At 45.4% G+C, this 20,493-nt stretch overlaps 2 protein-coding genes across 5 annotated transcripts; one reads left to right on the top strand and one right to left on the bottom strand.

Moving 5' to 3' along the window:
• Positions 1–226: 226 nt before the first annotated feature.
• Positions 227–5,185, bottom strand: chac2 (ChaC, cation transport regulator homolog 2 (E. coli)). Of its 2 annotated transcripts, XR_010328236.1 has the most exons (4): positions 4,827–5,185; positions 4,327–4,362; positions 1,624–2,942; positions 227–1,554 (listed from the first exon to the last, which is right to left on the bottom strand). XR_010328236.1 is itself a non-coding variant. In XM_064321138.1 (3 exons), exons 1-3 carry the CDS (start codon positions 4,959–4,961, stop codon positions 2,565–2,567), a joined length of 549 nt encoding a protein of 182 aa, XP_064177208.1. In that variant the 5' UTR covers positions 4,962–5,185; the 3' UTR covers positions 227–2,564. The 2 variants fall into 2 exon arrangements, 1 of the variants encoding a protein (XP_064177208.1); XM_064321138.1 differs by having other exon boundaries at positions 227–2,942.
• Positions 5,186–5,463: 278 nt separating this feature from the next.
• On the top strand, positions 5,464–19,627 carry asb3 (ankyrin repeat and SOCS box containing 3). 3 transcript variants are annotated; one of them, XM_064321135.1, is made up of 10 exons: positions 5,464–5,597; positions 7,094–7,317; positions 7,800–7,970; positions 8,436–8,548; positions 11,435–11,567; positions 12,402–12,579; positions 14,107–14,313; positions 16,830–17,096; positions 17,899–18,032; positions 19,138–19,627. In XM_064321135.1, exons 2-10 carry the CDS (start codon positions 7,122–7,124, stop codon positions 19,350–19,352), a joined length of 1,614 nt encoding a protein of 537 aa, XP_064177205.1. In that variant the 5' UTR covers positions 5,464–5,597; positions 7,094–7,121; the 3' UTR covers positions 19,353–19,627. The 3 variants fall into 3 exon arrangements, with proteins under 3 accessions (XP_064177205.1, XP_064177207.1, XP_064177206.1); XM_064321136.1 differs by lacking the exon at positions 5,464–5,597 and adding an exon at positions 5,668–5,689; XM_064321137.1 differs by lacking the exon at positions 16,830–17,096.
• Positions 19,628–20,493: the final 866 nt, after the last annotated feature.

Raw genomic sequence — 20,493 nt, 5'->3', positions numbered from 1 at the left:
ATTGACCAAGAAGGGGGCGTGGCGATGGGCGTGGCCTATCACAAAAAGGCGCATAACTTTCGAATGGATTCACAGATTTGCACAAGATTTTGTGGAAAGTTTGGTCATGAGCCAAAGAAGAGATCATGTTTGTGTGAGGGTGTGTGCGTGGATGCATGCACACATGGATGCATGCGCGTGTGCTGTCGCAGCTATTGCAGATTCACGCTTGTTCATACAAGTGTACTTCTTTTAGTTGCTATAATTTTTATTTAGAATTGCGATTTGACACATTAAGTAGCATATGACATACTCTTAATTTAGGATTTTACACACTTACTGTACAGAAGGAAAGACACCCAAATAGCTCTGGATTTAAAGGTTAATCTAACAAACCCACCATTAGCCATAGTCCTATAGACAAAAGCTGAGGCTCAACACAACAGTCACACACACAATGAAGACATGAATGAAACCTGCACATATAAACAAAATAAATGTAAATTAATACATTTTTCCTGAGTGAGGATATTTTAAAGAGGCTGGAACCTTCAAGCAGTGAGCAGGTCATATGAGCAAAAGCGTGCAAAGAAGATAGGGACGTACATTTTACCAACATGAAGTAGTAACAGTGACCATTTTGCCTATAATGCACAATGCCCTTTTCCAGACACTACACCTGGAAAACATTTCATATTTTATGCGCTATCAATGAGAGGAAGACTACTGTAACCATTTAAAATGTACCAGTTATACATGTGTAATAAAGCATTACCAGTGACATTATATGTCATTACATCACTGATTCTAATTAAACACTAAATATGAGTAAGTGTCATAAGTCCAGAATTTTCAGATACAACACAAGGTTACAACCAATACAACTTCTAAATCATAGACCTGTATACAAATTATGAATTCCAATACCTTCTTAACAATGCATTTTTTTTTAATTATCATGTGCGTACAATATAATGGCGATGTGTAACGTAGTTAGAGATCCACACATTTATAACTGCTCTTTATGGTTACAAGGGCAAAGTGTTAAAACGACCATTACATTCATACGGCCTTTTCATATTGTCAGAAAACATCCAAACTTTTTCAGTATGATTTTTTCTTTAAATAATTAACAGGGTAATAATTTAAAGGGTAGTCGATATATCATTTCTATAACAATTTTGCAGTGTATTACCTAACATTTTATTCAACTGAAAATTTAGGTACACAGTAAAATTTTCAGTGGTACTAAACTCTGATAAAGTTTTTGATTAACAAAATCAGACTAACATCTGATTTATTCATTTAAAATCTAACAAACTATTACTCTGACAGAACATGCGACCCCTGTTAAGACACAGAAGCTCTGTTCAAGCTGAAAACTGAACTGTATATCAATTTACAACTTGCTCAGTGCCCATGTTCTTAAAAGATATAAACAAATAAACATACTTAGTTCCCCATAGCTACATATTTACCAACAGTAGCAACAGCAAGCCTCAGGCCCGGTTAACAGATTAGCCACAGGCTAAATTTATGAAGCTGTTAGACAGTGCCCCGTGTGGACAGGAATGGCTGGATTCTTTTCTCAGACTTTCCTCTGTCATCCACAACTTTTCTGGCCCATTTGCAAGGGGCAGCCACTGCACCTCCTTTTCAATTGGGGTTCAGTATAGCCGAGACAGGGGTTGGGCTAACACAGGTCCTGGAGTTCCAGAGGTATTTCTGGTTTCCATCCCATCTGAGTCTCGATCATTCAGAGTCTGAATGGCTAAGTACTCCAGCACATGGTCACCTGTGTTCATTAAGCCTTATCAATAAACCAATTATTGATAAGTGGTTCAGAAGGTGCAAAACACAATAACATCTCTAGCACTCCCGGACCACGGTTGCTTACCCATGGTGTAGCAGATACCTCTTCCTAGCTTAAACCATGTGAATATATTTAAGAACATAACGTATTGTGCGTGTTCATCACAATTCAACATAATGTTAAAAACATGTGATGAATGAATTTTTGTATTTTTACCTGAAACCAACAAAGACATTTGTGATTCCCTTTAATGTTAAAAAAAAAAAATGTTAAATGTGCATTACTTTGTTGACAAAATGTCTATCTACCCAAAATTGCACCTGACAGCTGAAATTATTTCACAGGAATCTAACTGCAATTATTTTAATACACATTAGTATTTCATATTTTATTCCACAGTTGACCTGCAAAGTCTAATAGAGAAATAATAGGTTACTGAAACCTCCCCAGACTGTCCATAATGTTTTCATATCACTGTAGCAGCTCAAATTATTATCGGCACTTGTCACAGAAATCAATTTACACAACACCTGTCCTGCTGATTACAATCACATCCTCAAATATGACACATTTGCAAATATGTCTTCCTTCCAGTTCTGGGTATTGTCAAGGCAACCCAGATGCACCTTGGTTCTGACAGATTGATTTGTTCTCTAGTACTTGTAATAGGCTTCTATTGTGCAAGACCAGGTCTTTCTACAGGTCACGGGAATATTCCTACCTGAGAATGGATGGAATAGTTTATACCCCCCCACCCCCCCCACCCCCTCGATCACACGCAGTCTCCCTCCTCCTGCAGCAGCTCCCTCACCAGACGCTCCAGGGAGAACAGGTGCTCGTCTGGGTCCTCGGGTAAAAGGTGGCGTATGGCGTTGGCGAGCTCAAACAGGTACTCCGTGTTCCGGCCACTGGGTCCTACCGAATTCAGGATCTGCCTGGCAATGAGCTCCAGGGGGGCGGGGCCCAGGTAATCTGGGTTGTCGCACGACCCAATGTACAATAATGTGTCCTGGGGCTCCATGTGTGACTCCTTGGGGTAAAAGGTCACGGTGATCACCCTGTACCCCCCTTTCTCCCGGTAGTCCAGGTACTCCTTCACCTCCTGTTCCTTTCCCTTGGGAAGCTTGTAGGCGATGCCCCACACACAGCCCTGTTGGGCAAAGCAAATTACACTTCAAAACACATTACCCGCCAGTCAAATTCACCTTAGTTACAGCAGGTGGAGCAGGTGGAGTGTGTATTGCACTGAAAAAGTCCACACTGTCACTCCGATAGCCCCACTCAGACTACACACTGTAAAGCAATGCACACAGAGACAGTACTTCAGTGCTAATTTCACCATTTCTGTGTAAAATAACATCAGGTTCACAATCTTTTTTGATTCCTTAATCAATAATGAATAATTCTTCTTCAATAATTAATCTGTGAAATTAGCCAATTAACCCTCCGGTTATGTTGGTGGATCAGTTACATCAGTAATGTTCCTGGGTCAATTTTGACCCGGTACGGTTTAGGCCCAACCACCTCCTGTTGATCATAATGGGTATTTTACTGTTCAACTGTATTTCCCTTAAGTACCACCGATTCACTCATCCACAAGTATTAGATTGCCAAGGTTTTGCAATTTATTAACTAATTTATAGTATACAGATCTCATTTATTTCATGATACACCACACGTTTTCATTACAAAACACACATTTTGCAGCTGCTCAAGGAATTGTCCTGACTGCTCAAGGAATATCCTCCGACTGTGAAGTTTCCCATTTTTCTATCCTGGGGCCATCTCAGTCCAGATCACAAATGATTTTTATGCAGACACATCAAAGATGCACTATATGACCACTGGGTATGGGGCTGTTTTTCATGGTCCGGGCTAGGCCCCTTAGTTCCAGGGAAGGCAAATCGTAATGCTACAGCATACAGTCACATTCTAGACTGTGTTTCCCCAACAGTTTGGGGAAGGCCCTTTCCTGTTTCAGCATGACAATGCCCCCAGGCACACAGCAAGGTCCATATAGAAATGGTTTTGTCAAGAACGGTGTGGAAGAACTTGACTGGCCAGCACAGAGCCCTGACCTCTACCCCATCAACACCTTTGGGATCAATTGGAAAGTCAACTGTGAGCCAGGCCTAAATTCTGAATCAGTGCCCGACCTTGCTAATGCTCTTCTGGCTGAATGGAAGCAAACCCCAGCAGCAATGCTCCAACATCTAGTATAAAGCCTTCCCATTTTGGCAGTTCTTAATCAGTGTGATTTCTTATTTCAAATCGCACCAAGTACACCGTTCCAGTACACCAGTAAAAGAAAATATTTCAATATAGGCCTACTGCTTTTGCATCAAAACACTAGATTTGGAGACTAGTGAGTAAGAAAATATGTTGGGGGGTTGCAAACACTGTAAAATGCCCAACGAAGCACAAATGTAAATTACTCATAAATAGAAGAAAATAATCTGAACTTCAGAAGAAACAGCCTGTTTTAGCTATGTTCATGAAAAGTATAAGGCAACTACTGCTCATATATTGCTTACCTCGGGGTCTTCGACAAGTGTCACCACTCGACCGGGCTAAAAGGGGGAGGGAGAGAAAATTATAACCTATTTTAACACGTTTCCAGTGTATTATGTGTCGAAAGCCGCACGAAACCCAGAAATGAGTCCCTTGTAATAATAATAATAATCATAATAATAATAATAATAATAACAAGGTGCTCTTTATTACAATGCTACATTATTTAATTCTATTTTTCTTGAACCTCATATTAAAAATAAAACAGTGAGTTATTCCAATAACGTAATGAACCTAAAACGCATTAATACTTATTATCCTTTACGTATGTATTACGTATTAACGTAACAATACTAACGGGAACGCTGGTTAAATCAGATTTCCTCTCATGAATGCTTAACACAGTGGCTAGCTGCGTTATCTAGGATAACTTTAGCTAGTTTACTCTAGATACGACTGGCTGTAGCCTCGTAAGTAGCGAAACGTTGAAAATGACAGAAATCTTGACAGCCAACATTCGTACCTTCCCCGGTACACCTCGATGGTCAGTACTCCCTTGCCAAAATCTGCGACTGAAACCCCGGATATAGCCAGTACGCTTCTCCTCAAAGGGGAAATCCACTTTCCAAATCAGCGATCCGTACCCGAAAACCCACATCTTCTGTTCCTACACAGCTTGCAAATTCGTCACAACACAAAATATTCAGCTACGAGGTTTTTGTCATGACTGTCTCAAAAATGTAGTACTATGAGCGTCATACACTGGGGGCATTGTACGTGTTCTATTTTGCCAGCATAATTATTTATTTTTAAATATCTACCGACAAGTTAACAGATACATAAGGGCACATTGAACTGAACTGCTACCGAAGTCTCTCTGCGATATTGACCCCTTTTAAGGACAACTGGGATTTGAAGTTTTTAACTACCGGTAACTGAAGTTGTATTTTTATTCAGATAGAAATGTTGATTCATACATTTTCATCGCAAGTATTCTCTTCAGTCTTGTTTCTTTAAATTTTTAAAATTTAATTAAATATTTGACAGGAAATTTCACCCTGTGCTTTGCCTTTTATTATTTTTTTTCTGTGTTTATTATTGAGGATGAAAGCGTTGTGGACTCAAATACCCAGAGTTCCTATTTATTTTTTGACTGACAGGTTATATAACCAATAGCAGAAGAGTCAAAACAGACAGGAACTGCAAAGCCGAGCAAACAGACGGAGATGAGAACTTCCCGTGTCGAGGATTCACGATCTAACGAGTCAACGTGAATTACACCTGGAAAGTTAAGGTACTATTTTCACTATAAGACTTGTTAATAATTGTACCACCTTTTTGCAAGCCATGCATAAACATGCATTCTTGAAGCTAACAGCACACGCGGTATTTCCTATAGCTAAATTCATAATTTGTAAAATAAAATGTAAAAAATCTTCTTTGGTATAGTAGCTAGCTGGTCAGTGGTACGGTTTTTGGAGATATGACACAGTAATTCTGCATGTCTAACCACCACGGATTTTTATGTCAAACTCTGAGAATGTAATGTCAGTGATCCGGAGCCATGGGGGCTTTGGCAGTGTAACCGGGAACTCTGGTCCTGGAGTGCCTCAGGTCTTGGTAGTTTTTGTTGTTACCAAGCACTTGATTGATCATTTCAACCAGTCCACTCTTAAGTTCTGCTCTTCTGGTTTGTTTTAAAATGGAGAAAATAACAACTGGGTCTCTAGCTCTGCAGGAGCACTGCAGCCTGTTCAATAACGTTCAAAATATGCACACATTTCTCACTCCTTACTGCAGAGATGACAAACTCCAGTCCTGAGGGGCCATAATGTCTGCAGTTTTCTTTCCAGTTTGCAGCCAATTTAGGACTTGGAAACAAGTTGTATGGAGTATTAAGCTGAATCAGTGAATTAATCATTCAAATGTTGAAAGACCAAAAAACCCAGCAGGCATAATAGCCTTGTAGGAATAGTTTGTGATCCCATTAATACTGATTTCAACCTCCAAGTCCAGGCCTTCAAATAATTTGTTGCCCTGGATGTGCCACCAACCTCCTTTAGCTCATCCTGAATGTTGCTGCTCAGATTGACTGCAGCTGCAGCATCTCTCACTCTGTTCATCCTTATGTCCACTACTTCAAAAGTTGACTTTGGAGCCAACTGAAAATCTGCTGCAATACTTCTCTCATTTTCGGGCTTGTCTCTGTTTCTGCCCATGTGGTCAGTGCAGTAGTACTTTCACTCTTGGCTTGTCTTGGTAAATATTAAATGGACTGCATTTATATAGCGCTTTTATCTAAAGCGCTTTACAATTGATGCCTCTCATTCGCCAGAGCAGTTAGGGGTTAGGTGTCTTGTTCAAGGACACTTCGACATGCCCAGGGCGGGGTTTGAACCGGCAACCCTCCGACTGCCAGACAATCAGTCTTACCTCCTGAGCTATGTCACCCCACAGTTGTTGCCTTTGCTATGTGACTTGAACTTGATCGTGTGTTCATTATTTTCATTAAATTTAATTGTTTTTCTCAACACTTTCTGTTTACTGCTACAGTTCTCTCCTTCAGTGCCAATCTCAGAGTCTTCCTGGGTGAGAATGCAAACTGAAACAAGCAAAGGAACCATTTGCCCTTTTATCTTGTAATTCTGTCCATTACTGTATGTGTATGAGGGGGAATAGTTCTTGGGCCCTTTGTACAGTAAATAGCTTAGTGGGTACTGCAGTTGATCTGCGCAGCACAATCTTTGGGACCTACTTCAACATCCGCGTTTGAATTTTGTTCTGACGCAGGTGACGCAGCCTCTGTAAAGACGAGGAGATGGACTTCTCGGAGTGTTATCAGCACACGTGTTCCGCCGTTGCCTTGGCGGCGCGGGAGGGGAACCACAGTCTCGTGAGCAAGCTGATCCAGAAGGGCTACAGCGCGGACGTCAGCGATAACCGCGGGTGGAACCCGCTCCACGAGGCCGCCTTTCGCGGCTCTTACGAGTGCGTGCGCACACTGATTAAAGCGGGTAAGGAACAAGCAGAGGGTTCTCTGGCCTACATCCAGCGTCCCCTACTGTAGCTCTGGAGAGCTGTTTTTTATTGTTACTCCTAGCTTTGTCAGCACCTAATAAATCTACTAAAGCGGTTGATTACACTGTTCACTCACTTAATTTCTTGGGTCTAAATTGGTTGCTTATTTTTGCTGTCAAAACAAAAATGAGCAAACCCTGTAGCTCTACCAGACCAGGTCTGGGGACTGCTATCGTATATCAAGTGACGTTTTTTTATATCCACAATTTATTGTGTTAAATAGAAGAGACATTATGCTTTGTCTGTTAGGGAAAAAATCAAACCAACAGAGGGTTTGTGGTATAGGAAAGCGAGAGACTGCATTTAAGTGCTGTAAGAAAATAACCTCCCTGGTGCCATAGGAGACACTACACCGTGAGCAGGTGGAAGGGTTTTTAATGCCACCGGCACCGCGGTCCCCCCCCCCCCCCCCCTTTAGCAAGCTCCAGCCGCCGACGGCGGGACTACGTCAACTCCCCTGCGCACGATTCGACGACTCCTCTCCTACTGGCGGCTCAGAAGGGCCACGCCCGAGTGGCGAAGGTCCTCCTGCGAGCCGGCGCCGATGCCAACCGCGCCACCGACGACGACACCAGCCCGCTCTTCGCAGGTAAGGGCGGACGGAGGCTGGCGTCTCTAGACATTTGAGTTTTCACAGCGACAACTGTTAAAATTCAAAAACCGGGTTTGATTTTCCTCCCGAGAAAAGTATTGGTTTAATTAGTGAGAAATAAGGGTGATTATAATCCTTGGATACTGTGGGTCATCTTAACCGGTGGGACATCTTGTCCTGTGGATTTAGTTATGATGATAATGAGGACGAGGATTATTATTTTCAATATGATTAATTAGTATTATTATTATATTATTATTATTTTTTAATTATTATTATTATTATTATTATTATTGGCATAGCAGACAATTTCTTATGGTGGGCCACACAGTTCATGTTTACTCCTTATTTGATGTTTGCTGATATATGCGCATCTTGCACGAGATGCAGCCCCTCAGCTGGACTGATCACCACAGTCTGTTTGTCCGTTTGTCTGACTGCCTGTCCGTCTGTGTTGAGCAGCGGTGTCCGGCGGCCACATGGAGGTGGTGGAGCTGTTGGCCCGTAACGGGGCGGAGGTCGACCGAGCGCACTCCGTGTCCAGGTGGAGCTGTCTGCACCAAGCTGCGTTTAAGGTGCGTCCAGCACCCGCCTCTGCCTCCACCTCCCCGCCCGCCTCCAGTCAGCTATGCCCGCTGCTGCTGCCTCCACATCCTTCTCCACCCACTATTACCAAGTGTGTTCACACTTCCTGCTACAGCTCCTCCACCTGTTCAGTACTAGACTAAAGGGGGCAGCATACTCAAAAACGAAACAGAACTTTTTGTTCCAAACAACTAATTTCAAAATAGAGATGAACAAAAAGACGCAGTGTTTTGAGTTTGTATGGTGCGGTGTGTGCAAGTCCCCAGCGCAAGCAATTCGCAAGCAGTTTGCAAACAGACCACCAGTCTGCAGCTGGTCCATCTGAATATCACATGGCTTCTTTCTTATCTTTATTTGGTTAGCTTTCTGTCAAAATTATTTCTTTGTTAGTTTGGTTAACAAATTAGGTAAAACTTTACTCGAATTTTTGTATTCTTAGTTCATGTATCCGATCTAGACCCGACCGTTATTGTCGTGGACATTACTAGAACACTTTCGAGATGAATGCTTTTGAACAAAGAGTCATGCGTGGATATTGTCATGTTTATGATCACTCGATTTTAAAGGCAAAGAAATGCGCTCAATTTCCTGGCACAAAATTCCCATGAAGTCGCGTGTCAGTGATCAAAGCAACTTGAAAAAACTTACACGGCAAGTTTGTGTCCCCTCCCCTCCCCAACCCCAGGGGTGTGGAGTGATGGAAAATGAAGAATATGGAGTTTGTATTGAATATACTGACAACTGCGGCTAGATGTCAGCCGGTACTTTTTTTAAAACAGTTCGAATGTCACTTGGAGTATATGGCCTACTTAATTTTCTCCGTTGTTGTGATTTAAGATGCTGCAGCTTCACTTAATAAAAGTGGCGTAGAGTTACCACTAGATGTAGCTGTTTATGCATCTCCGTGACATCTCTTTGGATTCTTTTTAATGCAGTAGTTCCAGAAGACAGTAGGCCTACACAGTACACGGCTTTGCGCAGAGAAATGTTGACCACTGGGGTTGAAACATGTTGTTGTACCTATGGAAATGGCCGCAGTCAATATAAATCATCTGCGGTAATTTTAAAGATTTTAAAGATTTTAAAAGTAATTACATTCCATCTCTCTTTTGATAAGTCTGCATCTCTCTTATATCTCTTATGTTTTCATTGGTATTAGTGCAGCTGCCATGAAAGTCTGAGAATGATTAACAGTGTCAGATTTTTTTTTAGGACTGTATTCAGTGATAGAAACCCTCTGTTGAATAAACATTTTGATTTAATAATAATTAAAGAAATAATTTGTTGTGACGTCCCATTTCTTAGACCCACGTGTTAAATCGGCACTTTGAGAACCGAATCCATGGCCAGTGGATTGCAGGTTCTAACTCAGTTGGGTGCCTGGCTGTTGACTGCTTGATCAAGGCGTAGGCTTAAGCTGGACGGCTTTATTTGGCTGGCTGCTTCTGACAGATATCGCGCGCGATGAAAGATCCGTCAGGTGTGGGCGGAACCCGAGGAGACTTGTCGGCGAGTGCGTTTTCCGTCCTGAGCGGCGGGTTTCGTTTCCTCGCTTTGATGCCGCGCAAGCGAGGCAGACGGCGGCGCTCCTCCCGCTGGGAGCGGCGCGCGTTTGGCGGGTCGGCGGAGAGCGAGCGGCGCCGTCTGAAGGCCTGACAGGTTGAGCGGATTGCGCGGGGCCTGCGCTAATGCTCGCGGCGGCGCGTTAGCGCTAATCTGCTGACTGTCAGCCTGCTTTACAACTGCAGTGGGAAGACCAGGCTGCACATCAGGGATGGCTGCTGCTGCTGTCTCAACTCTAAATCAGTCAACTATATTAAATACTACTAGTACTACTACTACTACTGTTACCACTATTACTGCTACTGCTACTATTAATACTATCACTAGAATTAGTACTAGTATTACTACTACTACTATTACTACTGCTACTACTACTGCTGTTAACACCACTACTGCTACGACTACTACTAATACTATTGCTATTACTATTACTAGTATTACTAATACTATTGCTACTGCTGCTATTACTATTACTGCTGCTACTACTACTTATACTGTGACTTAATATTTCTACTACTACAAGTAATATTAATAACAATAATAATATTTGTAGTTGTAGTTGTGTTTAATGTAGTTAGATTGCACTTCATTAATCAATTAAACATAATAAGCATAATAACAATGTGAATAAGTAATAATTAGTGTATGTTTATTTAGCATTTGTAATACTTATAATAATAATAATAATAAGAAGAAGAAGAAGAAGATATTTTTCCTGAAAAAACAAACTGATTGTGTATAATGTTATGTTTACAGTCTTCTTAAACTGTCTGGCTGGACAGCACCGTAGACCCTGCCCAATCATGGAGTTTCACCCATAATCTGAGATTATTACTACTAAAAACTAGGCCACCTGAATCTCCCTCAATTTATTGAGAATTACTATTACAGTGACTTCTAACCCCTTTCATTTCCTTCTTTTTTCTGCCATTGTACTTCTTGTTTGCCTGAATTTATATTTAATTGAGTTACAGTTTTTGGCGAGAAGCGTCACACGCACACATTCTCTTAAATTATGTCTTGCATTTCATCTCCCGAGCCAAATCAATGAGACATTGGGTCGTTATACAACAAGCGGTCATAAAACACGTTCGCCGCCTCAACATTATCGTGTCTATTCCTGTGTCCTGGCAATTAGATATTTATACAATATTTAGTTTACAGTCCCGCTTTTTCTTGTTGTTTTTTTGTTTGTTTCCTCCCCTCCCACCCGCCACCTGCCTCGTATCTCGGTGTGTCAGGCTAGCGTGACTCACCATCCGTCCTGTCCTCCGCGTTATTTATACTCCCCTCTTTGCTGCTCGTTCCGTCAGGGCCACGCCGAGATCGTGCGGTTGCTGGCGGGCGTGGCTCGCGTGAACGCCGTCGACGACTTTGAGATCACGCCTCTGTTCGTGGCGGCGCAGTACGGGCAGAGGCGGTGTCTGGAGATCCTGGCCGACGCAGGTAAACGGAAACGCCGATGCCCGACGCCGGTGACGCGGCACCCGTTCTCTCACCGGCTGTGTCCTGTAGCGGTGTTCGGTATTCGCTGTGCTGTGTAGTGGTGTGGGGTGTGTCGTGTAGCAGTGTTCGGTATTTGCTGTGTTGTGTAGTGGTATGGGGTGTGTCGTGTAGCGGTGTTCGGTATTCGCTGTGTTGTGTAGCGGTGTGGGGTGTGTTGTGTAGCGGTGTTCGGTATTTGCTGTGTTGTGTAGTGGTGTGGGGTTTCAGCTGTGTTGTCTAGTGGTGTAAGGTGTGTTGGGGTGTGGGGTGTTGGCTGTTTTGTGTAGTGGTGTGAGGTGTTGGCTCTGTTTTGTAGCAGCGGGGTATTTGCTGTGTTGCATATTGGTGTGGGGTGTGTTGTGTAGCAGCATGGGGTATTTTCTGTGTTATGTAGTGGTGTGGGGTGTGTTGGGGTGTGCGGTGTTGGCTGTGTTGTGTAGCGGCGTTGGGTGTTGGGGTGCTATGGAGTGGTGTGTGTTGGGGTGTGCGCTGTCGGGTGGGTGTGTTGTGTAGCGGTGTGGGGTGTTTTCTGTGTTGTGTAGCGGTGTGGGGTGTGTTGTGTAGCGGCGTGAGGTGTGTTGTGTAGCACCGAGGGGTGTCGGCTGTGTTTTGTAGCGGCTTGGGGTGTTGTGGAGTGGGGTGTGTTGTGTGGCAGTGTGGGGTGTCGGCTGTGTTGTGTAGCGGTGTGGGGTGTGTTGTGTGGCAGTGTGGGGTGTCGGCTGTGTTGTGTAGCGGTGTGGGGTGTTGGCACTGCGGTTTATCTTCACAACGTGACTGCCCCCGTGCCCTCCACAGGGGCGAACGTGAACTGCCAGTCACACGACCTGGCCACGCCCATGCTGATTGCATCACAGGAGGGACACCTGAACTGCGTGGAGGCACTGCTGGACCGGGGTGCTGACCCGAACCTCTACTGCAACGAGGAGAAGTGGCAGCTTCCTGTCCACGCCGCCGCTGAGTTCGGCCATGTCAGGTACCCCCCACCCCCCAGAACCTGAAGCCGCAGTCTAAAGTTACCCCTCAGGCCCACAAACCCTCAGTTTAGCAGTCAACCAACCAATCAATCAATCAATCTGTAAAAGGGACACACCTCTCCCCAACACTAAGACTTTTTCAAAACCAAAGCTGTCGATGTGTGTTAGTGCTAGACTGCTCAAAATAGCCATCAAACTCTCGCCCTTTGGCGAAAGAGAAACAGACTGTAATGCAAGCAAAAAAAAAGGACCAGATACAGAATCCTAAAATCCACTGCTCACCACCTGCGCCCATCCAATGAAACAGCAGGAGGTAGTACTTCTGCTTTTAGACATCCTGGACTGCGAAGTGCTACATCGCACGCAGAAATGCCAAAAGTATGAGTCATGTCCTTCGCTGCAAAGTGAGAGCACTTACTGAGGACTTTCAGTAAGCATTAAGGTAAACGCACAAAAAAAGTTAAATATTGGTAAAGCTGCTAGCCTAACCTTTTAACAGCCAATTGCATGACTAGTTTTTCACAAGACATTTGGGAATGTAATGGTAACGTAGGCGGGTGTTACTGTAACATGCAGCGTATCTATTATCATAACAGTTTGGTAGCCCAATAAAGATGCACTCCATATGTGGTCATCAAAGTATGAGTGCTCCACTAGCAAATGTTTTAAGTTCAAACCACGAACAGATTAATTTCTATACAAAAAAAATATACTGAAACATAATGTTATATCAGTTATGTTCATAAACTATACTGTACAAAAAGAACAAACAGGATAGGAAGATGTCGCAAGTAAATGCAACAGATTATAAGAAAATAATTAAATACTTCAGTATGTCTGGTAAATGAGACGGATAAATGATCTTAGGTAGATTTTATGGTAGAAAAGCCATTTGATAAACAAAACTGCCAAATGCTCATTGGTCACAGATTCGCAAAACCTTATCAGCTGCGCACTTCTTTGCGCTAAATGTCTCCCTAACAATACATTGCGAAAGTTGCTTCATGAATATTCAAAAATGGTTGTGAGCTAGGACAATGCCAATGGCACTGCATGTTCTCTAAATTCCCCCTTTATTAGTATCCATTAACTTCAACATGAACTTAAACTCCTCAGAACTGGAACCTAAGAAAAGTAGAGAAAGAAAGTAGAGAGGAAAGCAGGAATTCATGATATGGCCAACTGGTTACCATAGAGTATCTGTGGTAAGATCTTTCTTTGACTGGATCCAGAGATATTCAGCTCTGTATTAACATTGAATGGTCTGTCTCCCTACCATAGAAATTAAAAACATTTCAATGTGGCCCACCTTGGTTCTGTGCTATAAAATGGCACGGGAGACATCTGTTGCCGTCTGGAACCTGCTGTCTTTAGGAGGCAGGGAGGACAGGAGTGCAGGAGCTGGCCATCTGGTTAGTCTGTCAAATCTGTGATCTGACTTAATCAGCGGTGTGAAGGGCATGCGGTTGGCTCCGCCCCCCGAGCTCTCCCGGGCTACTGACAACCCTGCCGGCGTCTTCCGACAGGGTCCTGGAGCGGTTGCTGGCGGTGACGGACCGCGTGTGCGACCGCGGCGCGGGGAAGGTCAGCCCGGTGTACTCTGCGGTCCTGAGGGGGCAGGCGGAGACTCTGCGGGTTTTACTGAGGGAGGGCTACAGCCCCGATGCCCAGGAGTGCCCTGCCTACGGATATTCCTCCCCACTGGCTGCAGCACTCTGCACCTCTGCTATGAGGTACTGTGCGTGTGCGTGCGTGCGTGCGTGCGTGCATGCGTGTGTGCGTGCCTGTGTGTGAATGAGGGAGGAAGGGAGCGAGCCAAGAGAGTACATGTATGCAAGCGTGTGTGCACGTGAATGTATGTGCGACATACATGTAACCGATGTAAGCATGTGTGTCTGTGCGTACATGCATGTATGGGCGTGCCGGTCTGTGTCAGTACATGTGTGTACATGTGCGTGTGTGCACGTGTGCGTGAGTGTGTGTATGAGCAAGAGTATATAACGTGTGTCTATCATAGCCTAGCCTGTTCCTGTGTGTGAAGGAACGCGTGAAATGCATTGTTCATCACACCACAGTCCAACACCTCTCCTCCCAGGCGGTGTGTATTTGTGTGTGTGTTTAGCTTGTCGTGTCCCCTGTATTTGCCCAAATTCCTTTGTTGTGCCCAAAGCGCACAAGGCCTAACGGAGGACTTCAGTCCAGCAGTTTTTACAGACGGCGTAATCTGATCACTCCAAGTAGTGCTGAATACAGACCATAATTAACTGGACCCAGTGCTTAAAGCACTCGCGCGGAACGGGCTTCTTCTGAAAGGGGGTCTGTTGGGACAGTGGCGGGCGCCCCTTATTTTTACATCAACTGCAGTATTAATAACTTAACCGTTTAGCAGGCCCCCTTTTTCCTGCATGAGTTGCTCGGCTCAGTTGACCAGTTGAAGCAGTTATAGCCTTGTAAATTCTAGTTATAGGTATGGTTAAATATTAGAGCGATATACAGTATATATAGCATTAGAGCGCTATACAGTTATAGTAAATGGTCTTGCACCTGAATAGCCTAGCGCCCCGCGCCGCCATCTTCTGCTTCGCTCCGCTACCTGGGCGCACTTGCGTATCGATTCCATGGGCATTGACCGCGGGGTCGGAATCCTCCAGCCGCGGGTCGCGGCAAGGAGACACCGAGCGTCTTCATTTCCGCGGCGGGTAGACCGGAAGATCTGGTCTCGCCATTCCGTTTCTGTGGCCGGGACAGCGGAGCGGGAATCCTCCTCGGCTCGGGAGACATTTTGAGTCTTGGGAGTTACGCCGATGCCGGCTATTTCCATGCCATCTGGTCGGCGTGATTTGCGTGGAGGATTCATGGTGGTGTGTGGGAGACGGCAGAGATCGGCGGTAATGAATGAGCCGGGCAACGGCAGAAAGGCAGCATCCGACCGGATCCCTGAGCCCGCACTGCCCCGGAACCAGTATTTTTCAGTTCAGTTCGGTTCGGTTCGGTTCGGTTCGGTTCGGTTCGGGTCGGGTCGGGTCGGGTCGGGTCGGGTCGGGTCGGGTCGGTTCGGTTCGGTTCGGTTCGGTTCAATTCAATTCAATTCAATTCAATTCAATTCAATTCTATTTGTATAGCACTTTTTACAAAGAGCTGTCACAAAGACACCTTACAGAGTAGCAAGGCAAGAGACAGAGCAAAAAGAGCAAACTGTGCAAACACCAGGCCTGAACCCCCAAATAGCAAGCACAAAACTCCCTGTGGGGAGAAAAACCTTAAATGGTGGCGAGAAGAAACTCCCCAATGGGAAGAAATCTCAGGTAGGAACCTGCCTATAGAGTGTGGGAGCCCATCCTCCACTGGTCAGCCTGGTGTAAAGTAGCAGATAGCAAAGGACAGGGGAGTGACCACTTGGTGGCAGTGTGGACACTGCAGGGAGAGATGGAGAAAAGGAGGAAGATGGAGAATTTGGCAGGCAGGGGGCAGGAGAACAACAGGAAAAGAAGGAGATGTGCTCATCATTTTCTTTCCACCTTCATTCTGGGTATGTGCACACAGGTACACACAGTCCACATGACACACACGCACACTCTCCGTTTGGTGGGAACTTCATGTTGAAAGCGGCTCGACTTGCCGCCGTTTCACGAGGAGCAGCGTCAGAGGTTACGTCGGCATGGAACTCTGAAGTCTGACCGTGGTCGGAAATGGATTGTGACTTCCCTGAGTTAGCTGGAGGTGCAAAGCTAAACTGAGGAGCAACTAAAAATCAATTGGCTGCTAATTGCAGTCCTGTGTGTGAACACAATTTTATTGAGAACAAACTGTCAAGGGCTTGTGTCTGTTAATGCAAGCTGTTCTGGCTATACATAGTGGCCCAGCGTCTTATTGACGCTTTGAATAGTAGGTTTTTTTGGGAATGTTTTTTTCAAAATTCTAAGTCAGTGTTCTAGAACACCATTGCTTTCAATTACCTGCAGTGATTGTTAAATTCAGCATTACAATGTTCAGTTAAGATCATTCTAATCACATATTTCTAATCACATATATCTCATTAACAGAAGTTAATGTTCTTGAAGGCTGAGTATCTGAGTCATGGTGGTTATTTCTGTGGGAAACCCTGAAAAGTGGCAAACTCTCAGTGCTGTACATGTATGGGGCATGCCTCACCAAGCTGTAACTTGGCAGATGGCAAACCTGCCATCCAAATATCTGTACATGCACATACGCGCTGACTCATCGGTCCATTTCTTGTTCTGCCTGTTAGCGTGGAGATCCGAGGCCGTGTCCCGGGGCTGGTGAGGGCGCTGCTGGGGGCCGGGGCGCGGGTGGACGGCGGCCTGTACGCCAGGTGTCTGGAGCAGGACCTCCCCTACCTGCTGGAGCCCCTCCTGGAGCGGGGGGGTGTGCCCGTGGGAGAGCACCTGGCCGAGCTGGTCCGGACCGGCCTGGCTCGCCTCCACGCCGCCGACGTCTGGCTCCCGCCGCTGCTGAGGGCCGGCCTGGACCCCGCGGCGTTCCTGCGGGACGCCTTGTGAGTCGCAGCTGCGTGCGTGTGTGTGTGTGTGCCTGTGTGCGTGTGTGCGTGCCTGTGTGCGTCTGTGTGTGCGTACGTGCGTGTGTGTGCGTGCCTGTGTGCGTGTGCGTGCGTGTGTGCGTGCCTGTGTGCGTGCGTGCGTGCCTGTGTGCGTGCGTGCGTGTGTGCGTGCCTTGCGTGTGTGTGTGTGTGTGCGTGTGTGTGTGCGTGCGTGTCTGTGTGCGTGCGTGCGTGTGTGCGTGCGTCCACTGGCCAATTACAGTGCTGTGAAAAAGTATCCTGATTTCCCTCACTCACTGCCTCCTCGCCCTCTCTCCCTCCTTTTCCTTTCCCAAGCTTTTTTCCCCTCTCTCTTCCTGTGAGCCTTGTGAGTACTAGTGCGTGTTGTCAGATTGTGTGTGTGTGTGTGTGTGTGTGTGTGTGTCTGTTGGACAATTGATTTTAGAAAGGAATTGTGAGTCTTAACTTGTCACCCTGTGACCTTAGAGCTATATGTCTGTTGCAGTGCATTGCATACTATTTGGAAGTGTACTCTTTGAGTAACTTCCAAAATGGAGTACATACCGTGTATGTGCATTCAAAAGCTTAACGCAAGCTACAATACCTAGAGCAATGGGTAGTTAACATAAAAAGATAACTAACAGCCCAAAATGAAGTGCTAGAATCAGCTATGCTGTAATTATCAGAGCCTCCCTTCTAACGTTTTACTCCCTCTCCTACTCTCTCTTTCTCCCACTCCTTTTGTCCCTCCCTCTTCTTTTCCCCCTGTTGCTCTCTCTCTCTCCTCCTCTCTCCTCAGCTTTGAGAAAGCCAGGAGCGATGTCCTTTGTTTCTTTCTGGAGTTCACTAATTGGAAGATGCTGCCCCCATCTTTAAGGCTCATTCTGTCCCATCGCCAGGCGGAGTCCACCTGGAATCAACAGCAGCAGTTTGGTGAGGACAACACACACACACGCGCACACACACACACACACACACACACACACACACACCAACAACACACCACAACAACACACACACACCACACACACCACACAACACACGCACACACACACACACCACACACACACACCACACAAACACACGCACACACACACACACACACACACACGCACACACAACACACACGCACACACACACACACACACGCCACAACACACACACACCACACAAACACACACACACACCACACACACACACACACACGCTCACACACACACACACACACACGCACACGCACACGCACACAAACACACGCACACGCTCACACACACACAGACACACACACGCACACACATACTGACTCACAAACCGGCACGCTCACACATACTGACTCACAAACCGGCACGCTCACACATGCACATTCTCACAGACATGCACGTCAGACCTGCCAACCTGCATGCAATTCTTGGTCAAAATACGCAGGTACGAAATGCCAGCTGATACTACGCAACAAAAAAATAAAAATAAAATGTATATATTATTGTAATTTAATTACGGAAAACAACCAATGAATACAAAACAATACCATACATTTATTCGGTATTTGAACTACATCCCTCCGATTGAACCAGATGCTACGACCTTGTGCTTGTGGTTCTGTAACCCCTCCCCGACCCACTCAACATCCACTGATACGCAGCGGTACTTTATTATCCACCGAGGCGTAACGCTTGCATACAATTTTGCCTGATCACTTTAACAGTCAAAACTAGAATTATGAAGAAAGGCTTGCCTGTGCGTGCAAAGCGAAGTGTTGCGAAAGCATGTGAACTAAGCGTTACACTGACTATTGTGGTACTCAAAATATTTCCCTAAGGTTGGCAGGTCTGCCACGTTCACTCATACATTCACGTACCGAGATCCATGCGTGTTGACGTGCACACACACGCATGCAAGCATTCGCACATTTTACGACCACTCACTCCTTCAAACGACCGCACGCCACAGAATGAAATCAGGACCCCGCGTGACGTCGTACACACATCCACCGCGTCGCCGCGCCGCGCGTTTCTCACAAGGTGCCGTGCTTTCGCAGACTCCCCGCCGTCTCTGTGCCACCTGTGCCGTCTGGCGGTAAGGGGCGTGGTCGGAAGCGAGGCGCTGGCCCGGGGCGTCTTGGCGAGGCGGCTTCCCGTGCCCCCCCTCCTGCAGGACTACCTGCGTTTCGCCGACGCCTTCGCTCCCCGCCATCTCCCAAAGCAGCGCCCCCCCGGAGAGAGAGAGTACCTGGGATACGACGGTCCGGAATGACACCCCTCTCCGACTGGGAAAACCGCCACCTACCTGGAATAACAACTACACGCTTCCGGAATCACTTCAGAATAACCCCTACACGGAGGACAAGGGCTCCCACATACTGGAATAGACCCCCCCCCCCCTCCCCTGGGTGAAATTACACCTCGGGGCTGTCAAAAGTCTTGCTTCAGTTCCTGTCTTGTCCTGTCAGTGTTCCCATTCACATTTGTCTTACAAGCACTGTGTTGCCATCTTTTATGTGAATAAATACTTTGAGGATTTGTTTTGTACCTGTGCAATTGTGTCGTATATATTTCCCATAATTATGATGCTTATGATTGGCCCAGACAGTTTTTGTGTTCAACAAAGGATATTTTAGATTCTTCAAAGTATTTTGGTACTCAGAATGGCTGGTATAGGGGCATCAATGGGCTTATGTTTTAAAGCAAGAAAATACATTTTAAGTTACTCCAGTGCAGTTTATAGAGTATTGTGCCTTCAAGTAGGCAGTATACTTCGTAAGAAGTAGAACTTTATGAGCAAAAAGACGTAATGAGAACAAACCGAAGAACAAAAAGACGCGGTGTTGTGTGTTCGTACGGTGCAGTGTGCGACGGCCTCCAGGAAGAACTTTTAGAAAATGTTTTTCTTGTTCTCCGACCTCTCCCTCTCAGCTATTGGTCCAAATATCACATGGTTAGTTGCGTCACGGTTGAGAGTTTAGAGGGCAGACTTCAAATGCTAAAATAAAATACAAAAATTATGTATTTTCAATGAAAAAAAAAAACACTTTTTTCAGTGTTGCACACCTCCGGAATTTTATGTCACAGAACTTCATACTTTGTCGCACAGTGTTGATTGGACAGCCAAATGGAACACCGAAATTCATTGTCATGGATGCGTCATTATTTTTCGGTTTATCTGAGTGACAGACGGACTTCTTTTTCCATTTGTATCCTTAAATTTTTTAAAAAATTAGATATAAAATATATTCCTCCCCTATTTCTTGGTAAATTCACTGGGTGCTGCAATGCTTTCACAGATGGAAACATCAGCAGTTTGGCATCTCATTACCACATACTACAGAACACTCTCCACAGCCGAAACGTCATGCGACACTTTCATTTTTGTTGCACGACACTTGTCAAAATACGAC

This window comes from Anguilla rostrata, chromosome 2 (genome assembly GCF_018555375.3).
Source record: "Anguilla rostrata isolate EN2019 chromosome 2, ASM1855537v3, whole genome shotgun sequence".
Taxonomy (NCBI): Eukaryota; Metazoa; Chordata; class Actinopteri; order Anguilliformes; family Anguillidae; genus Anguilla; species Anguilla rostrata.
Note: the sequence above shows the minus strand (reverse complement) of the source record. Positions and strands in the feature narration are given on the sequence as shown.

Excerpts from the sequence above, each read along its gene's own strand:
- chac2 (XM_064321138.1), bottom strand. The coding sequence starts at position 4,961 with ATGTGGGTTTTCGGGTACGGATCGCTGATTTGGAAAGTGGATTTCCCC. Across the intron at positions 4,363-4,826 it reads ATCGAGGTGTACCGGGGAAG|CCCGGTCGAGTGGTGACACT; the intron begins GTACGAATGTTG and ends TCCCCCTTTTAG. Across the intron at positions 2,943-4,326 it reads CACTTGTCGAAGACCCCGAG|GGCTGTGTGTGGGGCATCGC; the intron begins GTAAGCAATATA and ends TTTGCCCAACAG.
- asb3 (XM_064321135.1), top strand. The coding sequence starts at position 7,122 with ATGGACTTCTCGGAGTGTTATCAGCACACGTGTTCCGCCGTTGCCTTG. Across the intron at positions 8,549-11,434 it reads TGCACCAAGCTGCGTTTAAG|GGCCACGCCGAGATCGTGCG; the intron begins GTGCGTCCAGCA and ends TCGTTCCGTCAG. Across the intron at positions 17,097-17,898 it reads GCGTTCCTGCGGGACGCCTT|CTTTGAGAAAGCCAGGAGCG; the intron begins GTGAGTCGCAGC and ends CTCTCTCCTCAG.